This window comes from Helianthus annuus, chromosome 16 (assembly GCF_002127325.2).
Source record: "Helianthus annuus cultivar XRQ/B chromosome 16, HanXRQr2.0-SUNRISE, whole genome shotgun sequence".
NCBI lineage: Eukaryota > Viridiplantae > Streptophyta > Magnoliopsida > Asterales > Asteraceae > Helianthus > Helianthus annuus.
The window spans coordinates 19,266,874-19,286,161 of NC_035448.2; the positions used below are offsets into that span (position 1 = coordinate 19,266,874).

Genomic DNA, 19,288 nt, shown 5'->3' on the forward strand with positions numbered 1-19,288 from the left:
CACCCCGTGTCGATAAGGCACTTTAACCGTTCTTGCTTCTTCATGCACCACCCAACTGCTAACTGTTGGTAGAGGAGTATCGTCAATATCATCATCATCATCATCATTTTCTACTGGAAATTTTCTCTCCAATCTTCCATTACCTTTCGAGTTCTTTCACAATTGTTGGCCATTGGAACCCCAAAGGTTAGAATATCCCTCTGAACCCCTTCATCCATACTTAGTATGGCTTTGATTGTCTTGACCTTCACCCTTCTCCTAGCAAAGAACTTTAGGATGAAACGTCTCTCCGACCTTTCAAACCTCCATGCAATAACCTTAGTTTTTTTTAAGTTTTATGCCTTTCTGGACAATATGTGGCGTTTTAGATAATGTGTAGTGTTTAAGTTGTGTTTACATGTTCTACTTTTATAATGACTTTTTTTCGCCATGTAGGATGCAGTCTATAAAGTGAGAGGTAATTATGACATTTTGAAAAGATAAATAAATTCAACAGGTAATTATGGCGTTTTGAACAGATAAATAAATTCAATTTCCCATGGAGTGTCTTTTAATATATAAAATGTTAGTAATAAAGTTTCCATCGCTTCAGTTTATTGTTTTGTAGTTACTGTTGTTTAGGTTCATCTGTATATCACTTTAGTTTACTGTTTGTAATTACTGTTTGTAGTTACCTTTTCGAGATTTTGGCGTTTTGTATTTTTAATGGGTTTTTTTTATAAAGATGACACTTTGGTCTATTCTCTTGTACCTTGTTTTACTTGTCCAAAGTAATTTTATTATAGTTTTGGAGTTTTGGGCGTTTTATGGCATGATGACGTTTCACAAACATTTGTCTGTGTAGCGTTTTATTATATTTTTTTAGAGAAATAATGTATTTGTTTTAGCTGAAAATTACATAACAAACAACAGAAAAAAAATAATTAAAAAATAGAAACAATTCATCTTCCAAATCTTCATTGTAATAAGTCTCTTTCTTCTTTTGAAACTACTAGAACTGTCGCAAACAAATGGCGTTTTGGGTTTGGTGTGGTTTTTTATTGTTCGTGTGTTGAAGTGGTTTTGTGGATGTTGAGACATAGATCGACGTCGTGTGGGTGGATGTTATTTGCCCGTCATCTTCATTATCATCATGGAGTTCAAAATATCATTTACACTGGGATCGGCCTCTTCTTCTTATCCAAACTTTCTTCAAAAACAAATAAGATAAAATGACATATGGGTGTCATCATTCTCTTCTCCTGGGCCAATTTTCCCATCCAAGACCTTCCATTATATGTAGTATATTTTTTTATTGTTGTTACTTCCTTCTTATTTTATGTCACACTAGTAATAAGACCCGCGCGCGTTGCGGTGCGGGTACTTCGTAAATGTCAAATGAATTAGTCCAAGCGTTATGCGTATGATTGAACTCAGTTTAACCTATATAAGCATCGTGATTCGATCAAAACGTAAAGTAAATTGAATTTATACCATACAATCATAAGATATTATACACGACCCGACTAACTCGAATACTGTCAAGTCAAAACGAATATGCGACTTGAATCATATGTAGGAAATGTACAAAATAAACCACAAAAGTGTACACCAAGTTAATGTTAAAACGTAGACAAACTCGAACTTATAGGAAAACGTATACGAAATTTGAGTCGAAATTAGACAAACTCGAATATTGTACCGACTATGTGGCGTGATTATATATAGATTATTACCGACCCTTTACGTTAAAACGTAGAAAAAATCGAATTTAATCGACGAATCGTATTTGACCCGATTATTTTTAAACAAACGACATGTACATCGAAAGTATGCTCGAAAACATATTATAATTGAAAACAAAATTTTCTTCGAAATGTAGACCAACTTGAATTTATTTTGTCAAATCAAGACGTATTATATTTGACCTGAATAGTTTCTGAGCAAAACTGACATCGAAACATACATAAAAAAGTAAGCACAAAAATGTATTATATTTTATCCGACTTGTTTTCAAACAATTTTTTTCATCGAAACGTAGCCCAACACATTTTTTTATACCAACACGTACATAAAAATAAGCACACAACAATTTTTTTTAAGTTAACGATCGAGTGTAATAAGAAAAAAACAGAATATATATACTCTCGATGGGGTCAAAGTGACATTTTATAAAGTTTACAAAAAGTTAAGGGGTTGAAAATTACATTGCCTAAACTAAAAGACCTAAAAAAGAGATGAAAATGAAAGTTGAAAAACTTGAATGTCAAAAAGCAATATCTAAGAGCATTCACATCCATTCCACCATATTTTCACCCTAAATTACACTAAAAAACACTACATTTTCTCTCTCATTTTCAATTAAATAATATTTTTTATACTTTTATCATTACCTTTTCTCTCTCCTTCACTCACAACCACTTTCAAAATATATTAAAAAATTATAGGGGGTGAACAGTGTCCCCCCAAATATACAGATGAACAGTAACATTTTCTCTCTCCTCCACTCACAACCACTTTTTATACTCTTTACATTATAAAAACTCAACACACATTATTTGATGGAATGGATGTGAATGCTCTAAGGGGTAAAAATGAACTTTGAAAAAAACTTTAAGGGGTTAAAGAGGAATGTCCACCGACATTCCTCTTTAAGATTATATAAATAAATGGGTATTTGAGTTTATTTTTTTAAGATTTGAAGCCATGCTCTTTCATTTTTATGTCACATGGGTATTTGAGTTTATATTTTTTTTTAAGATTTGAAGTCATGCTCTTTCATTTTTATGTCACATCGGTATTTGAGTTGTTTATTTTTATTTTTTTTTTAAGATTTGAAGCCATGCTCTTTCATTTGAGTGTTTAAGTAACCAAAGTCAATTCTATTTTACTTCCATATCTGCTCACTGTTCACAATCTTCACCATACCATACCCCATCATTCGAAAACCCCAAAAAGATAGACTTGGCCTCCTTATTTCCTATTTAATCAAACCTTGGTAAAAATTAAGAAGACTCTACACCTTCAAGAATACCACAAAGAAATCTCTCACCCTCCCGTCTAACCTCTCGACTCTTATCTTTTCTCGTTTGGGGCCGAGAACAACAAACAACCTTCTCCTTGCTTATCTAAGTGAGTATTCCTTTACATATTTGATCTTTTTACAAGCGTACAAGTTGGTCTTTTTTTTAAGTAAGAAGATCACCCAAGTAGTGTGTGTCTTGATCTCGTTTAAAATATGAAACCTACATCTTAAACAAGTTTACTTTCCAAAAGTACTTAATAATATATGAGTTTATACAAGAGTTTTACTAGTTCATGTGTCGTTACTTTTGAGTATTATACTTGTTAGTTTGTTAAATAAACAAGAATATGAGTTAAACCTCTAAATCCAAGTATGTATATATATACATAAGCATCACAATGCATGATGCTTACGTTTCACCACTAGAAAGAATAAAAGGTAATGGTGACTTGAATTTTTATCTAAGCATATGTACTTTTCATTAAGACATGATTAAAGTATACTTATATAACATTATGGACGATATACATGTTATTAGTTATTATGTTCGTAAATAGAAGTTATATTCTTAGAATCGTATGGACTTAAAACACTAAAATCGGTTAATGGTGAAACTTGCATGACATTTTATGAGAAAATGATAACTTATACATATATTAGAAGACTAGACATTTTTAACAAGTTTAAAATTAAATAAACACGGATTTTAGTGAGTTAAATAACTAACAGCTATATTCCACTGCTAAATATACTAGTGGAATAGTGGTGGAAGGTGGTTTTATACTGGATATAAAAGTTCATGAAACATGGGGTAACCCACTTAGCATGGTTGCAAAAGTCGCTAGGCGCTTCCTAGTCGGTCGACCAGGGAGTTGAGAGTACTCGGCATAGGCGGAGAGTACTGGAGGAGTACTCGGACATGTTAAATTATAAAGAAATTAGTTTTCGGAAATTAAATATATGTCTAATAACATAAATTTACTAATATTTATAACAAAATACGTGAAAATGATATTCATTATTTAATATGATAGTGATATAAATTGTTTATTATTTTTTAAGTCAAACTAAGCCCGAATTGACCTACTAGATCCGATTTTGGCCGAGTTTGACTGCGTTTGATCGATTCCGAGTAATTAGGCGGAGTTAGAGAAAGTCGCCTCGGCAGCCTACCTTGTAGCGAGTACTCGGGGAGTACTCGGCCTTAGAAACCTTGTTTTACAACCATGCCACTTAGTAGAGACATTTTAAATGGGTGGTTTCAAGTTCAAATCTAGGAAAATGATATTATTTAAATAAATGGTGTAGAAGTAAAGTTTATCGTTAAAAAAAAGTTTCATGACGTTTTTCGATAAAATAGTAAAAACAATATTTTGGAAAAAAAATATATTTTTAATGCAAGTTCGATTTTCCATAAACATAGTCTTTAATGGACAATAAACCTAATTTTTTTGGGAGTTTCACTTCGAAAATAGATATAAATATTAGTATTGGTCGTTACGAGATAAATATATATATATTTGATTAAATTTATAAATATTTGGTGTAGTCAAAGGTTGTGAGTCCAAAGAATCGTTTTATAACCTTATGTATCTATATAAAATATTTATGGTAAACCCCAAAATATATATAGTTGTAATTTTATGGGTATTTTTATGAGTATATATACGATGTATAAATATATTTACAATATATATATATGTGTGTGTAGGGTAGGGATCCTAAGAGAAATTCACCCTATTTGAGAAACTTGAGAAACATTTTGGACCATGCATTTCTCTAAGCTTTTCGTAATATATATAGTATAGTGTTTTATGAGAGTATGGGTGCAAAAATATAATATATATTTCTTTTACACAAATACGAGGTTATTTCAAAGTATATTTCTCTATAAATAATATATAATTTTATATATATTTATTTATCGACCGTGACAAGTTACGAGATGGGTTAACATATTGATTCATGTTATAAACCTGAACACGTTTTCATAGGAGAATCCAAGGATGAGTTATGATATTTTTATCATCTATATTTATATATTTTATATAAATATATATTTTCGAGAATTAAAATACGTATCGCCAATAGTCATCGAATCAAAGTATTTTAAAACGACGAGTATTTGGGTGAACATTATACATGACCAACTTGCATGCTAGAAGAATTTCTATAGACCTTAAGTGTCTTATAAATTTTAGGACACATGTAGGTCGGGTTTCATTTCTCAGACTTGTTTTTATTGATAGCTTTTGCAAGCTTTTGCACAGATTCCCAAGTGAGTTTCACAACCCCTCTTTTAAATGTTTTTTGCTTTTAAATATTGGGGAGAAAACATGTTATAAACGCTTATTTGGAAACGAATTATGAATTGGAATCTACATATGAGACACAATTGTTTGGGTCGACGCCAACTTGGGTCTAGGGTTACATGAGTAGACATGAATTATCGCGACTAAGTCCCCTTGCTTATTTATGATTATTAACTTTGGGAGACGTGGGAAATATGAATAGATCTATGTGGGTTGACACCCCCACCGTGGTTAGCCGCGCTAACCGTGATTAGAGGTCAAGCGGGTGATATTATCCTTGGTTATTTAAATGGTAGCGATAGAATATTTGTGGGGCAGCGATATTGATCTTTTATGACAATACAATTTAGACATGAAGTTAAGTCTTGATCGTAGCCGTAGAGCTCATGGTAACTAGACGCCTGAAACAGTATTGGCCTTTGTGGCAATACTTGAGACACTAGAAACGGAATACGGTGTTGGCCTTTGTGGCAATACTTGTATTTAAGACTCTTGAGGTTTGCGGGTAAATTGGTATTTTGAAACACGTGACCTTTTGAGACTTTTGGAATTTGAAAATATGTGATATTTTGAAAACACTGGATATTTTGAAACATGTGACATTCTGAAATAATTGGTATTTTTGAGACATTTGGCTTTCTCGAAAATTTGGCATTTTGAAACTCTGTTTGTGAAAGACATACTTTTGAAACACATAAACCAAATGAACACACCAATTATTTAGTTGACTTTTATGTTTTCTTAGGTTTTATCTTTGGCAACGACATCGTTAGAATAGGTAGAACATTAGGATTGGGAATCCTAGAGGATGATTAGTTAGAAAGGCGCTCAATTTTAAAAGGAATCAGACGAACATTTCCGCTACCAGTCCGATTTGGCGGGGTGTGACATAAACGCGCAACCTTCGATTTTCAGATTTGATTATCAACCTCATTGATCTTCTTCGTATTTTAAGATGGCTAATTGCCAACTTAAATTGATTGTGTTGGCTAAATCCAAGACCAATTTGTTTGCTTAGTTGAAGAAATGTTTGAAACAATTTGCAATATCTAGCTATTGCTGTGTAGAACAACCTAAAGCACAACAAAACTCGTGCACTCAATCAACCACCATCACTTTAGTCGGTTACCAACGATGTTGGGAACAAGCACCTACCAGCGAGGAGGGAGGGTTCAGGCCAGATCTACCATAAGTAAAGTCAGAAATTAGCACCAATCGTCGACAACAAGCAGCAATCGAGCACTTATCTTTAGGGTTGTAAATGAACCGAACGTTCAGCGAACAGTTCGCGAACCGTTCGGCAGGAAGTTCGTTTATGTTCGTTCATTTAATAAACGAACGAACATGAACAAGAAATTTCGTTCGGTTAGTTAAATGAACGAACATGAACAGAGGTCTCGTTTGTTCAATTGTGTTCGTGAACGTTCGGTAAGATGTTCGTGAACGTGTTCGTGAACATTCGTTCATTTATGTTCATTTGTTTGTGTTTTAATTAAAGATTTTTGTACTTTCATATATTTTATCTATACCTTTTATAATATTAAATTTTTATTTATTTTATTACTCTAACAATTAAACTAGGGAACCCTATTTCACCTTGTTTATGCACCATTCCCCTTTCCTTTCTCATTATTTACATGGATGTATATGATCGACCTCCGTTCCACAATAAGATATTCAATCTCCAGTGCTACTCTCCGGGTCATCCACCTTTACCCTTCGTCGCGTTCGCCAATTTTTTTTTGTGTTTGTTGGTGTTCGTGAACTGTTCGTGAACACGCTCTTTTTCTTAATGAACGAACACGAACATGAAATCTCGTTCGGTAAGTGTTCATGGACTGTTCGTGAACACATCTATTTCCTTAACGAACGAACACGAACAAGACCTTGTTCGTGTTCGTTCGGTTCGTTTACAGCCCTACTTATCTTTGTTCTTTTTGTGGTAAATAATTCAGATTCAGGGGATGACTTTACAAAATATGTCCTCATAGTGAATAAGATGCGGTGGTTTTTGTGTTTGTCGTAATCCAAGAATAGGTGATGGTGGCTATTCTGGAGATGGACCAAGACGGTGATTGGTTCAAACAATATTTTTTATTGAAGCCTAATCCTCCGACTCACACTACATCCACTATGTCACAACAACATATAAAATAAAAAAAGAAAAAAACTTAAATACAATATAATACATACATACATACAGGCCCAAAACAATTTTGGGCCGGACCACCCCTCCTTGGAAACCTAAAGGGTAAACTCAACAAAACCGACTTATAAATATTTAAATTATTATTATATTCTCAAATCCCAATATTGCATGCCGGTTTACACACAGAGACTCACAATTCTCTATGAACTCGAAACCCTTTTCTCCAATTCCCCCTTTTGATTTTGATGGTGCTTCGATCAATTAACACAGAGACATACTGGTACCTAATCTATATGCATGTACGGTGAATTTCATTTAGTTTTCGTTACCGTTTTTATAATTTTTTTTTTTTTTTTTGTTATGGTTTGATTGTAGAGTATTTATGTTGTGTTTTGTGCTTTGGTTGACGCGTTTTGGTTGCATTGATTGTGGATGAGAGGAGACTCTACAGTTAATTGTTGGACAACCAAAACGTCCGTTTGTTTGTTTTAGACAAAGCGGGTTGGTATCAGATGCTACGCTGGATGTTACAAATTGGTATCAGAGCCACTCTTGTTTTGCTTTTCGAGAATAATGAAATTGAGCGTGTAACACACACTCACACCCCTCGTCCAAAACCAAACCCCCATTCCGGATGCCACCCACCATTGGTGGAGACCGACTTTGGTTGCCTGGTTTGGTGTGGTGTGGCGGACCGGTCCAATTGGTTTAGTGGGGAGTGGGGACCACACACACATGCGTTTTTTAAGTGTAAAAGTGGGGTGTGATGAGGAGGTTTTGAATGGTTTAGTGTTGGAGGAAAAATGGGTTTGGAATCGTTGAGGTTTGGAATGATGTGGCGTGTTTGGATTTGGATTTGGACTTTCACCGCCGTTGTTGATGCTCTAAAAAGAGTCCAGCCGAAATCCACCAATCCACTAGCAACGATGACACCTTCTTAGGTGGCACAAAAGACACAAAAGGTACACCTGGGTCCACATCTCACCAAGCCACTACGCATCGAGCCGAGTTAGTCAAGTGTCTCGGGTCAACAAGCCGCCGACTCCGTTATAGGCGGTACATGTGATTGATGGCAAGTTTGTAGCTGTTGAGAGGTTTTTTAATGTGTTTGAGCCGGCCCTAAACTTGGCCTAAATTGGTATCCAAAGTCGTTACTCTGGCCGTCCTTGAGACGTGTGATTTTGTGATTGGGTGAGATGTGGACCCAAGTGTTATGTTTCTATTTGTCTACATGAGATATGTTGGGCTATAAGAAACACCCTGCCTCAAATATAACCGACGTGTTTTTGGAGCATTGACCGTGGATGAGAGAATAACTCCATAATTAAATATGCTCAGGGGTGGGTACCCTCCTCGATGGCAAAGCGAACAACATTGGTTGGTATGAGAGTTTGGATGTTTCTAGTTTCTAAGGATAGAGATTTTGTCTTGATTTTGATTTCATGGTTCTTGTTTTTTTTAATTTGTGAATTTTCACATTAATTGTGATCATTAGGGCTGGCAAATCGTGTCTTAGCAGGGTTAACAGGTATTATCGTGTCTTAGCAGGTTACCTACAGGTTACCTATTGCCAGCCCTAGTGATCATTGTCATTGCATAATCAATTTTTTTAGGAAGCTATAATTTCCATTATGATAATAAAAACATAGTTTATACGTAGTTGATACAAGAATCTTCCATGCGTCAAAGTTTCTACTTAATTGCGGGTATCAAGTAATAACTTCTTTTGGCAAGATACTAACCCAATTTCCTGACTCCCTGATCAGTTTGCAGTGAATAGAATAAGCTAGATGGACATTGGTCAGTTTTTTAATGATTATGAACATGTTGAAGCGGATACAACCGCCGTTAAGTTGGAAACAAATCAAGCCGGGGCCGCATCCCAACAAAAACAAAACCATAACGAAGAAAATAGGAGCTCTACCGACACTAGTGTGCTCGATCAAGGACAGTCACCAGTAGACGATGCAAATCTTTGCTCCACATCACCAATTTGCGCTGCTCCACTTTGTAGACAATTTTGGAAAGCTGGGGCTTACAATGATGAGCTTACTCCTAAGTCCACAATTAAATGTATTGATCTATTTTGATAATATATTATTTAAGCTTATATTTTGTGTATTTTCACATTTTTATTTAATGAGTATTAATTTATTATTATTAATGTACATGTCAGCGGGTTCTAGTTATCTGCATATACACCCGAAGTTCCTTCATTCGAATGCTACTTCTCATAAATGGGCATTTGGTGGTATGTTCAGCTTAACTCCATTATCTCTATATTTTTTTTTTATTTAATTGCAAGTTGTTACATGTTTTATAAATCGTGTTAATTTGCATGTGCAGCCATAGCAGAGCTTATTGACAATGCTGTGGATGAGGTAATGATCCGACATCCTGACCTTTATTATTCTTATGTATCTTTTTTTTTTTGTGAATTGTGTTGTGATGATTTATTTATTTATGTTTTGGCATGCTTCATATCTTGTAGATACAAAATGATGCCAGATATGTAATTATAGATAAAACAATTAATCCTAGAAATGGATGTCCGGCTTTGCTAATCCAAGGTAACATATTTACCTAAAATATTATTTTTGTTGTGGTTTTTAAGGGGCGTTTGGTTCGCGGAAAATTTTAATGGAATTTTTAATTTAATTTAATTTAGATGATGGGAGGGGGATGGACCCGGAAGCAATGCGTCATTGTTTGAGTTTTGGGTTTTCAGATAAGAAGTCGAAGTTTGCGATTGGGAAGTGTATGTTTTCTCGATATCCAATCTTTTTGGTTAGTTTTTATCGTTTATTTTGCCCCTTCATTTTGATTGGTTAACTTGTAGATGCGTTCAGATGGAAATGGTTTTAAGACCAGCACAATGAGACTTGGAGCAGATGTGATCGTTTTCAGCCGTTACTTAACCGACAGGTTTGACTTTTGTTGACTTTTCAACATCAATAGACGATAAGTCTTAATTTATTTGTGTTTGTTATTCTTATTGTCAGGTCATTAACCCAAAGTATTGGTCTTTTATCATATACATTTTTAACCCAAGAAGGCTATGACAGGATAGTAGTCCCGATGGTGAGAATTTAACTATTAATAGTTCATTTTAAGTTTACGAATACAATTAAGGGGTTGTTTGTTTAGCTCTTAATGAGCCTCTTAATGGTTCAGAGACCTCTTACTGGTTCAAACTGTTTGTTTCGCCAGCAGATGTCTGAATGGAGCATTATAATGAGTCTGAATGGTTAAAGACCTCTCAGCTGAATTGGTCAGACATTTGCCTCTGAACGGTTAAGCATTATACTAGCTTTTAATGGTTCAGACCTCTGGTTTAACACTTAATGGTTCACACCTCTTACCGGTTTAGCACTTAACCATTCAGAAGTTGCCAAACAGCCCCTAAAAGTTTGTTATTGTAATAAGTAAAAACATATGATATTAAATTATTAATCTAAAGTATTTGTATACTGCAGGTTCACTACGAGTTAAATTTTGCGACTGGAACCTTTGATCCTCTACATGCTCAAAGTAACGAAAACCTATCTGTCATTTTGAAATGGTCTCCATATTCAACAGAGGAGGAGCTACTGAAGCAAGTAAGTGCTATTTAGTTTACAGTTGATTTTACTGTTGGGAAATGATAATATTTACCAGACTATAACTACATGCATGATATGTGTAGTTTGATGATGTTGGTTCTCATGGCACGAAAATCATCATATACAATTTATGGCTTGACGATGACGGTAATATGGAGCTTGATTTTGAGTCAGATCCTGAGGTATTATTCCCATTCTTTCTTAAGTTTTCCCTCACTATATATGCACACATACATTATATATACACGTGTGTGAGTGTATATATATATATATAGGGAAGGGTTAAAATGAGAACTAGCTTGAATTGTGAGAACAGAGAACTTTTTGATACAAAGGTTTTTTTTATTTTTTTTTTATGGAAGTTTTTCAAAAAAACAAAAACCCGTATACAACTTATGTCGGTGTAAAACACCGTCGTAACGTTCTGAATCTGATGACGTCAGCAGTCATTTACACCATTGTATATAAGACTTGCATGTCGAAAAAATGCCGGCTCGTCAATTTTTTTTTCACAGTTATCTTAGGTAGATGTTGATCTACGTTTCTGCAAAATTTGGTTGAAAAACTCACACGGGAAGTTGAGTTCTTCGCGGTTCTCACAACTCGGAGTTCTCATAGGAAATGAATATCAGTAAATGCGTGTATATATGTATGTATAATAACATAGTTTTCTTCAGGACATCTGTATTACATGGGATGGTAAAAGCAAAGCAAAAGAAGGTTCTCGTAAGGCAGCAACTGATCAACACATTGCTAATCGCCTCTGTTGTTCTCTCCGTGTAAGTTTATATAATTATATCTATATATATATTTTGGTTTTTATTCTATCTATCTACATAATAATGCTTCTTTTAAACTCTGTATTTTGATCCTGTTTCAGACGTACCTATCGGTTTTGTACTTAAAATTACCAGACACTTTTGCAATGGTATTGCGAGCCAAAGTAGTTCTTTATCATAATATTGCTACAGACCTGAAGCACCCAGAATTTATCATGTATAAACCCCATAGTGACGGACGTGCTGAGGTTGTATTAAGTTGACATATTCTCTGATATTTCCTTTTCTTTAATAGTTTTATATTTTCCCATAATTGAATTTAATTATCACTTCAGGGTTTGGTGGTTACAACGATAGGGTTTGACAAGAATGCCCCAAATGTAAACGTTCACGGTTTTAACATCTACCACAAAAACCGGTTGATACTGGTAAACGACTCTCATTCCTTTTCACCTAATTCAGAAATTTTATTTAAATAGAGCAAAATGTCATTTTCGTCCCTAAGGTTTGGTCAGTTTTGTGACTCAAGTCCGAAGGCTTGTTTTTCCGAATCTGGATCCAGAAGGTTTGAAATCTTGCCGTTTTCATCTGGCTCGTTAACTCCATCTATTTTTCTCCGTTAAGTCAGGGGTATTTTTGTCTTTTTTGTTGACTTTATGTACAAACAATTAGCAAATGTACAAGTATTCAAAATACCCTTACTAAATAAAAAAGACGAAAATACCCTTGACTTAACGGAGAAAAAACGGATGGAGCTAACGAGCCGGATGAAAATGACAAGATTTCAAACCTTTTGGTTCCAGATGCGGAAAAACAAACATTCGGACGTAAGTCGCAAAACTGGCCAAACCTTAGGGCCGAAAATGACATTTTACTCATTTAATATTATGAATCTATGATCTTAAAATTTGAATTGAAGTAGTGACCTTTTTGGTTGTTTTTTGCAACATCTTATGCCCCTTTTTTAACAGCCATTTCAACAAGTTGTAGTTACGGCTTGTAGCCGAGGCAGAGGCGTTATTGGTAAGATTTTGCATGGGCTTCATTTTTATGTAAAGAAAATAAGAACTTATAACAAACCTAATTATTTATTGTAGGTGTTCTTGAAGCAGATTTTATTGAACCAACTCACAATAAACAAGATTTCGAGAAAACTTCTCTTTTCCAAAAACTCATGACCCGTCTGAAAGAAATGACATTGGAATACTGGTAAGTGATAAAGCCAACACCTTGATTCTAAAAACTGGTAAAAAGTTAATACATTATTTATTTAAACAGTTATTTGATTCTAAATATCTAAAAAAATTCAGGGATTATCATTGTGAGCTGATCGGGTATCAACAAGGGCCTCAATTCAGGAAAAAAGCTCGGGCCCAGTCCGTTGCACAGGATTCGTCTAATTCTATCCATCAGCACGTTGAAGGTCAATCTGGTCAACCTATTTCTAGGAAAGGTTCTTCTGATGGTGGGCCCACTCAAAGAGCACCGTTTATAGCTACAGTAAACAGCAAGGCTGCTCTCTATTCTAGTTCCTCGTTTTATAAACCAGTGGAACTAAAACAAAGCTTCCCGCCAGGTTACAAAGAAGGTAAGAAGTGAATGAATATAAATTTAAAACAATAAATTCACTTATGGTTTGCGATTGTTTTAAAGGGTCAAATTTAAAAAGGAAATTGAGCGATGAGTCTCAAAGTTTTCAGCCGAAGGCCAAGATGGGGACCAGCGCGGTAAATAGCGGCTCTAATTTCCTTTTGGTACGGTAGATTGAAATTTATTTGATGGGTTTTTAATATTGTGTGATTATTCATGTGTAGACTGATTTGGGAAATAATGGTGGGATGACAAACGTGATGGATGAAAACAAAAGGCTCAAAACCCGGTGAGTATATTCGGCTACTTCTGATTTATCTGTGTAGATTTTAACCATTTTCTTTTTTTTCCTTCAAGAATCATGGTGATGTTTTGATTTTTCTTGGTTCGAAATGACAAAAATGATGTTTTTTAATTGTTTTTGTGTTCTTTCTTTTTTCAGATGCTTGGAGTTTGAGAAGGCAGAAGAAGAACTTAAGCACAAGGTATCGTTAGCACACTATAAATGCACAGAAGTGGCAGTTTTGACCCGGTTTTGACTTTTGACTAGTATATTCCAGAAAAGGTTGACTTTGTTATCGATTAAAGTATGAGAATTTTGATTGATGGTTCATGAATGACAGGTTGAGCGGCTTAAAAGGGAACTGGGAGATGCGAAAGCGGAGTATGATCGATTGTTGACTGACTTGCAGGACCTGGAGGTTGTAAAGTGGGAAAAGTAACTAGCCTGTTTCTTTATTAATGTTTTTAGCTGTTAAGTATGTGGTCTCAGGAAATCCTTTGTTATAAGTCTCCTGCCTTTTGTAGGATTTGATTTTTTGAACCGGGTATTGTTGCACTTTGCCACCTGATGACGTTCGATCATTAAGGTTCATGCGTTGAGCAAACAGGAGTTCAACCATGACAGGCATTTTTTTGATAGTTTTGACCGTTATTTAGAAAACAACCATGCGTTCACATTCAAACCACATCACACATGCTTCTATCTTGCCAAAAGTTAGTGCAGTCCCTTTGGATTCGCATTTGAAACGGGCAAGATAGTGATTACTATGTTTGCTCAGTTCATAATCGAATTGGATGCAAATGAGTTTGAAGGAGATCCTGGCATCCTTAGTGACGGTGTTGCAGGGTGATTTATTTTGACTGGGATCAACACGGACATTCTAAGGTAGTGTTCGTTTCATGCAATGTTTTAAAATCCGGTTTTTATACCGTATGGGATTTGGCTCAGAAAGGGTTTAACCGGTTTCATAAGAATTGGAATGATAGAATTGGAATCTCAATTCCATTTCCATTCTTAATGTGTTCATTTGGGAAATGAACCAGAATCTGGCGATCTATTTCCGCCCGATTGGATGACCCAGTTTGGGCTGATTCGGGACGAGACGTTTCGGATCAAAGGCCGGGTTGTTCTCTAGGTGTTTCGGGTCAAGGCCGGGTTGTGTTGAAACGTTTCAGATCAATAATGAGCCAGATCGGGTCGAGAAGTTTGTTGTTAACGGGTCGAATCGAGAAGTTTTGGCAGTTAACGGGTCGGTTTGGGTCAGGATGTTTTTGGCGTTAACGGATCGGGTCGAGACGTGTCCGGTAGATGCTAGGTTGGATTGCGTCAAGACGTTGCGGGACGACGTGGGCTTATCGGGTCAAATTTTTGTGGGTAGGCGGCAGGCAGGGTCCGGGCGAGGTGTTGCGTGTTGGCGAGGGACGAGTTTGGGTTGAGACGTTTAAGTCATCGATGACCAGTCAAATATTCAAATGATTTTATTTGAATTCCTTCAAAATCAGGTGGGATTTTGACTAAAAGAATTTGAAGAAATTCGTCTGCAATTCAAATTCCAATTCCTTTGCTGACCGAACACGATCAAGAATGGAATTGAGATTCCAATTCCTACCTTTGTTGAAACGAACAACATAAAGACCAGAATCTAAATGTCAATTTCTGTCTGGATTACATTCCATTATGTGAAACGAATACTACCTTAGAATTTGAAGGAATTGAATTTGGAATTTAAATATTCCAATTGGAATTGGAAATTGTTGGAATTGGAATCTCAATTCCATTTTTGTTGTGTTTGGTTGTCAAATGAATTAGAATCCGTCACCCCGGCACCCACAACCACTAGTTCGCGTCGAAAGGGTTTGATTCGAAACGGTACCGGTCGAAACGGTAGGTCGAAACGGTTCACGTCGAAACGGTTCGATGTACGGGTCGAAACGGTACATTGTCAACCAAACACGTGAAGATTGGAATTGGGATTCTAATTCATCAAATTCTGTGAACCAAACATCCTAAGAGAGAGAATTCAAATTCCAATTTCCTAAAATTCCATTTAATTTCTGCGAACCAAACGCCCCTAAGTTTTCCTTTCTCTTGGTCTTTTCTCTTATATCAGCTTTCCTCCATTAATTGCAATTCTTGTGCATCTCTCTCTCAAAAGTACTTTTGCGCGCCAAAATGAGGTTAACTTTTGCATAACCGAATTTATGACTACTATAAGTTCAAACAATTTCTGAATATTCATGGACGCGTTTGATTTAAAGGTAATCATTTGGATAACAAACAAAATGTACCCGGTAAAATCTTACTCATAGCAAGGAAAAAAAGTTGATGCAGTTTTCCATATGTTATAGGTGTTCGTTAAAATGCCTTTATGTAAAAGAAATTTGGCGATATCATGCAATTCTGTAGATATTTATGTGTGATACTCGTGTTAAAATGTGTGTCAAATTCCATTAAATAGGTCTTTATAAAAACATTATATATCATCGGTTTTGTTTAAAGTGGATTACTTTGTGCATTTTTAAATGGCTTATTGGATTTTAGCACCCCCAACAATTTGCTTTTGGCCGCTGCCACTCCCAACTTTTATTTTGGTTCCCACCCCCTCCTAACTTAACACTTTGTGTGTCATGTCACCCCGTCATTAACTAAACACTAGTTTCATTTGTTTTAGAATCCTACGTGTCATTATCATCCAATGTGGCATGATGATGTGGAAATGGATCCTTTATACACCTATGAAGCATGGGGACGCCTGAAAGCATGGGGTACCGTCCCGGGGACGTTTTGTGGACGGAAACGCCATGGGGACGTTCCATAAACGGTTCCAGATATTGGGGAACGGCTGCTGAACGTTTCCGGAAAATGGGGAAGGCAACTAAAGGTTTCGGGGACGTCTACTAAAAGTTCCCTTTTATTTTTAGGGTTCTAACTTTTAACCCTTTCAAATTCCAAACAACCGCCTTTTACTTAAACATAGCGATCAACATTAACGTATTCAACAGTCTTCAGTTCTTCAATTCTCAATTCATTCTCTCTATTCATCAATCAATTGATTATGGCTTCTCAAGAAACACAATGATCATCAATTACATCAGTAGAAAGAACCTCCATTGTGGGACTATGTGACTAAAATCGAAAAGCAAGGTGCAATAGGAGGAACATGGAAATTTAAGTGCAACCTTTGCAGTGAAATCATACAAGGATCATATTCAAGGGTTAGAGCATATTTGCTTAGTATAAAAGGTAATCTTTGTAGTGTTCTAAAGCAAGTATTAGTATTATTGGTTGATGGTATAAGTATTGATGATTTGATGTTGATATATTGAGTAATGAGTAATAACTTGACTTGTTTATATAGGTATTGGGATTAGTATTTGCAAGAAATCAACAGTGGGTGACAAACTTGAGATGAAACGGTTAGATGATGCGTATGAAGATAAGAGACGAGTCAAAAGCGAAAGAAGTCGGATTGTCATGTGAAACTTGTATTGGATTTAAGAAAAGAAAAGGTAGCTCAACACATCTTGAAAGAGCTTTTGGTGTTGAAATTAGGGACCAACTGAATCAAGAAATAGCAAAGATGTTTTATATCGGAGGTTTACCTTTTAATCTTACAAGAAATCCACACTATCTCGGGACTTTTCAGTTTGTTGCTGCAAACAAAAATGATGGTTATGTACCTCCTGGTTATAATAAGCTCAGAACAACTTTACTACAAAAAGAAAAAGAAAATGTTCACAGGCTATTGGAACCAGTTAGGTTTTCATGGAAAGAAAAAGGTGTGACTATTCTGAGTGATGGTTGGAGTAATCCTACAAGAAAGCCTCTAATCAATTTCATGGCTACCTCAGGTTGTGGTCCTATGTTTCTAAAGGCAGTGAATTGTTTTGGGAAAGTGAAGGATATATTTTTTATTGTTGATTTGATGAAAGAAGTCATTAATGAAATTGGTCATCAAAATGTTGTACAAATAATTACCAACAATGCAGCAAACTGTAAGGCGATTGGAAAGATTATAGAGAGTTAGTTTCCTCACATCTATTGGACACCATGTGCTGTTCATACGCTTAATCTTGCTTTGAAGAACATTTGTCCACCGAGGTATGTGGAAACAAATGAAACACTGTATGAAGAGTACAAATGGATAAAAGTTCATGCAAATGAGCTTGCAATAAAAAATTTCACCATGAACCATAATAAGAGACTTGAGTTTCACCAAGCTTACTCCTATTAGACTGCTTCCGGTTGTTGATACTCGCTTTGACTCCATTATTGTTATGCTTAAGAGATTGAAACTTATCAAAAGGGGTCTTCAAGCTATGGTCATAAGCGAAGAATGGTCTTCTTATGGAGAAGATGACACTGTGAAAGCAAACTTTGTTACAGAAAAACTTATGGATGATGAATGGTGGGAAAAAAGTATCATATATTCTTAGTTTTGTTGGACCTATAAATGAGATGATTAGAGTTTGTTACACCGACAAGCCATGTTTACACTTGGTGTATGAAATGTGGAATTCCATAATTGAGAATGTGAAGATTAAGATCTACAAGAAAGAACAACGCCCGACATCTCAATTAAGTTTCTTTTATGTTGTTGTGCATGATATTTTACAGGCTCAATGGGCAAAGAATAACACTCCTACATCGTTTAGCTCCCTCTTTAAATCCAAGGTATATGATTTGAAACTAAGTACATAATAGAAATCAAACATATAGACCAGAATCTAAATGTCAATTTCTGTCTGGATTACATTTCATTATGTGAAACGAATACTACCTTAGAATTTGAAGGAATTGAATTTGGAATTTAAATATTCCAATTGGAATTGGAAATTGTTGGAATTGGAATCTCAATTCCATTTTTGTTGTGTTTGGTTGTCAAATGAATTAGAATCCATCACCCCGGCACCCACAACCACTAGTTCGCGTCGAAAGGGTTTGATTCGAAACGGTGCCGGTCGAAACGGTACATTGTCAACCAAACACATGAAGATTGGAATTGGGATTCTAATTCATCAAATTCTGTGAACCAAACATCCTAAAAGAGAGAATTCAAATTCCAATTCCCTAAAATTCCATTTAATTTCTGCGAACCAAACGCCCCTAAGTTTTCCTTTCTCTTGGTCTTTTCTCTTATATCAGCTTTCCTCCATTAATTGCAATTCTTGTGCATCTCTCCCTCAAAAGTACTTTTGCGCGCCAAAATGAGGTTAACTTTTGCATAACCGTATTTATGACTACTATAAGTTCAAACAATTTCTGAATATTCATGGACGCGTTTGATTTAAAGGTAATCATTTGGATAAACAAAATGTACCCGGTAAAATCTTACTCATAGCAAGGAAAAAAAGTTGATGCAGTTTTCAATATGTTATAGGTGTTCGTTAAAATGCCTTTATGTAAAAGAAATTTGGCGGTATCATGCAGTTCTGGAGATATTTATGTGTGATACTCGTGTTAAAATGTGTGTCAAATTCCATTAAATAGGTCTTTATAAAAACATTATATATCATCGGTTTTGTTTAAAGTGGATTACTTTGTGCATTTTTATTTGGCTTATTGGATT

At 35.4% G+C, this 19,288-nt stretch overlaps 1 protein-coding gene across 2 annotated transcripts; it reads left to right on the forward strand.

The window, feature by feature from the left end:
* The first annotated feature begins 7,608 nt into the window (after nt 1–7,608).
* Nucleotides 7,609–14,404, forward strand: LOC110909792 (protein MICRORCHIDIA 6). Of its 2 annotated transcripts, none has more exons than XM_022154546.2 (21): nt 7,609–7,764; nt 9,232–9,538; nt 9,642–9,716; nt 9,812–9,846; nt 9,957–10,035; nt 10,134–10,223; nt 10,315–10,390; nt 10,468–10,546; nt 10,942–11,064; nt 11,151–11,249; nt 11,745–11,846; nt 11,948–12,094; nt 12,182–12,274; nt 12,818–12,869; nt 12,944–13,055; nt 13,157–13,434; nt 13,500–13,573; nt 13,661–13,725; nt 13,879–13,921; nt 14,060–14,154; nt 14,244–14,404. In XM_022154546.2, exons 2-21 carry the CDS (start codon nt 9,256–9,258, stop codon nt 14,248–14,250), a joined length of 2,007 nt encoding a protein of 668 aa, XP_022010238.1. In that variant the 5' UTR covers nt 7,609–7,764; nt 9,232–9,255; the 3' UTR covers nt 14,251–14,404. The 2 variants fall into 2 exon arrangements, with proteins under 2 accessions (XP_022010238.1, XP_022010239.1); XM_022154547.2 differs by having other exon boundaries at nt 7,611–7,745.
* Nucleotides 14,405–19,288: the final 4,884 nt, after the last annotated feature.

What these genes read in the sequence shown, in the direction of transcription:
- LOC110909792 (XM_022154546.2), top strand. Translation starts at nt 9,256, where the DNA reads ATGGACATTGGTCAGTTTTTTAATGATTATGAACATGTTGAAGCGGAT. An exon ending in TTGACAATGCTGTGGATGAG is followed by an intron (nt 9,847 to 9,956) that starts GTAATGATCCGA and finishes CATATCTTGTAG; the next exon opens with ATACAAAATGATGCCAGATA. An exon ending in ATAGTGACGGACGTGCTGAG is followed by an intron (nt 12,095 to 12,181) that starts GTTGTATTAAGT and finishes TTATCACTTCAG; the next exon opens with GGTTTGGTGGTTACAACGAT.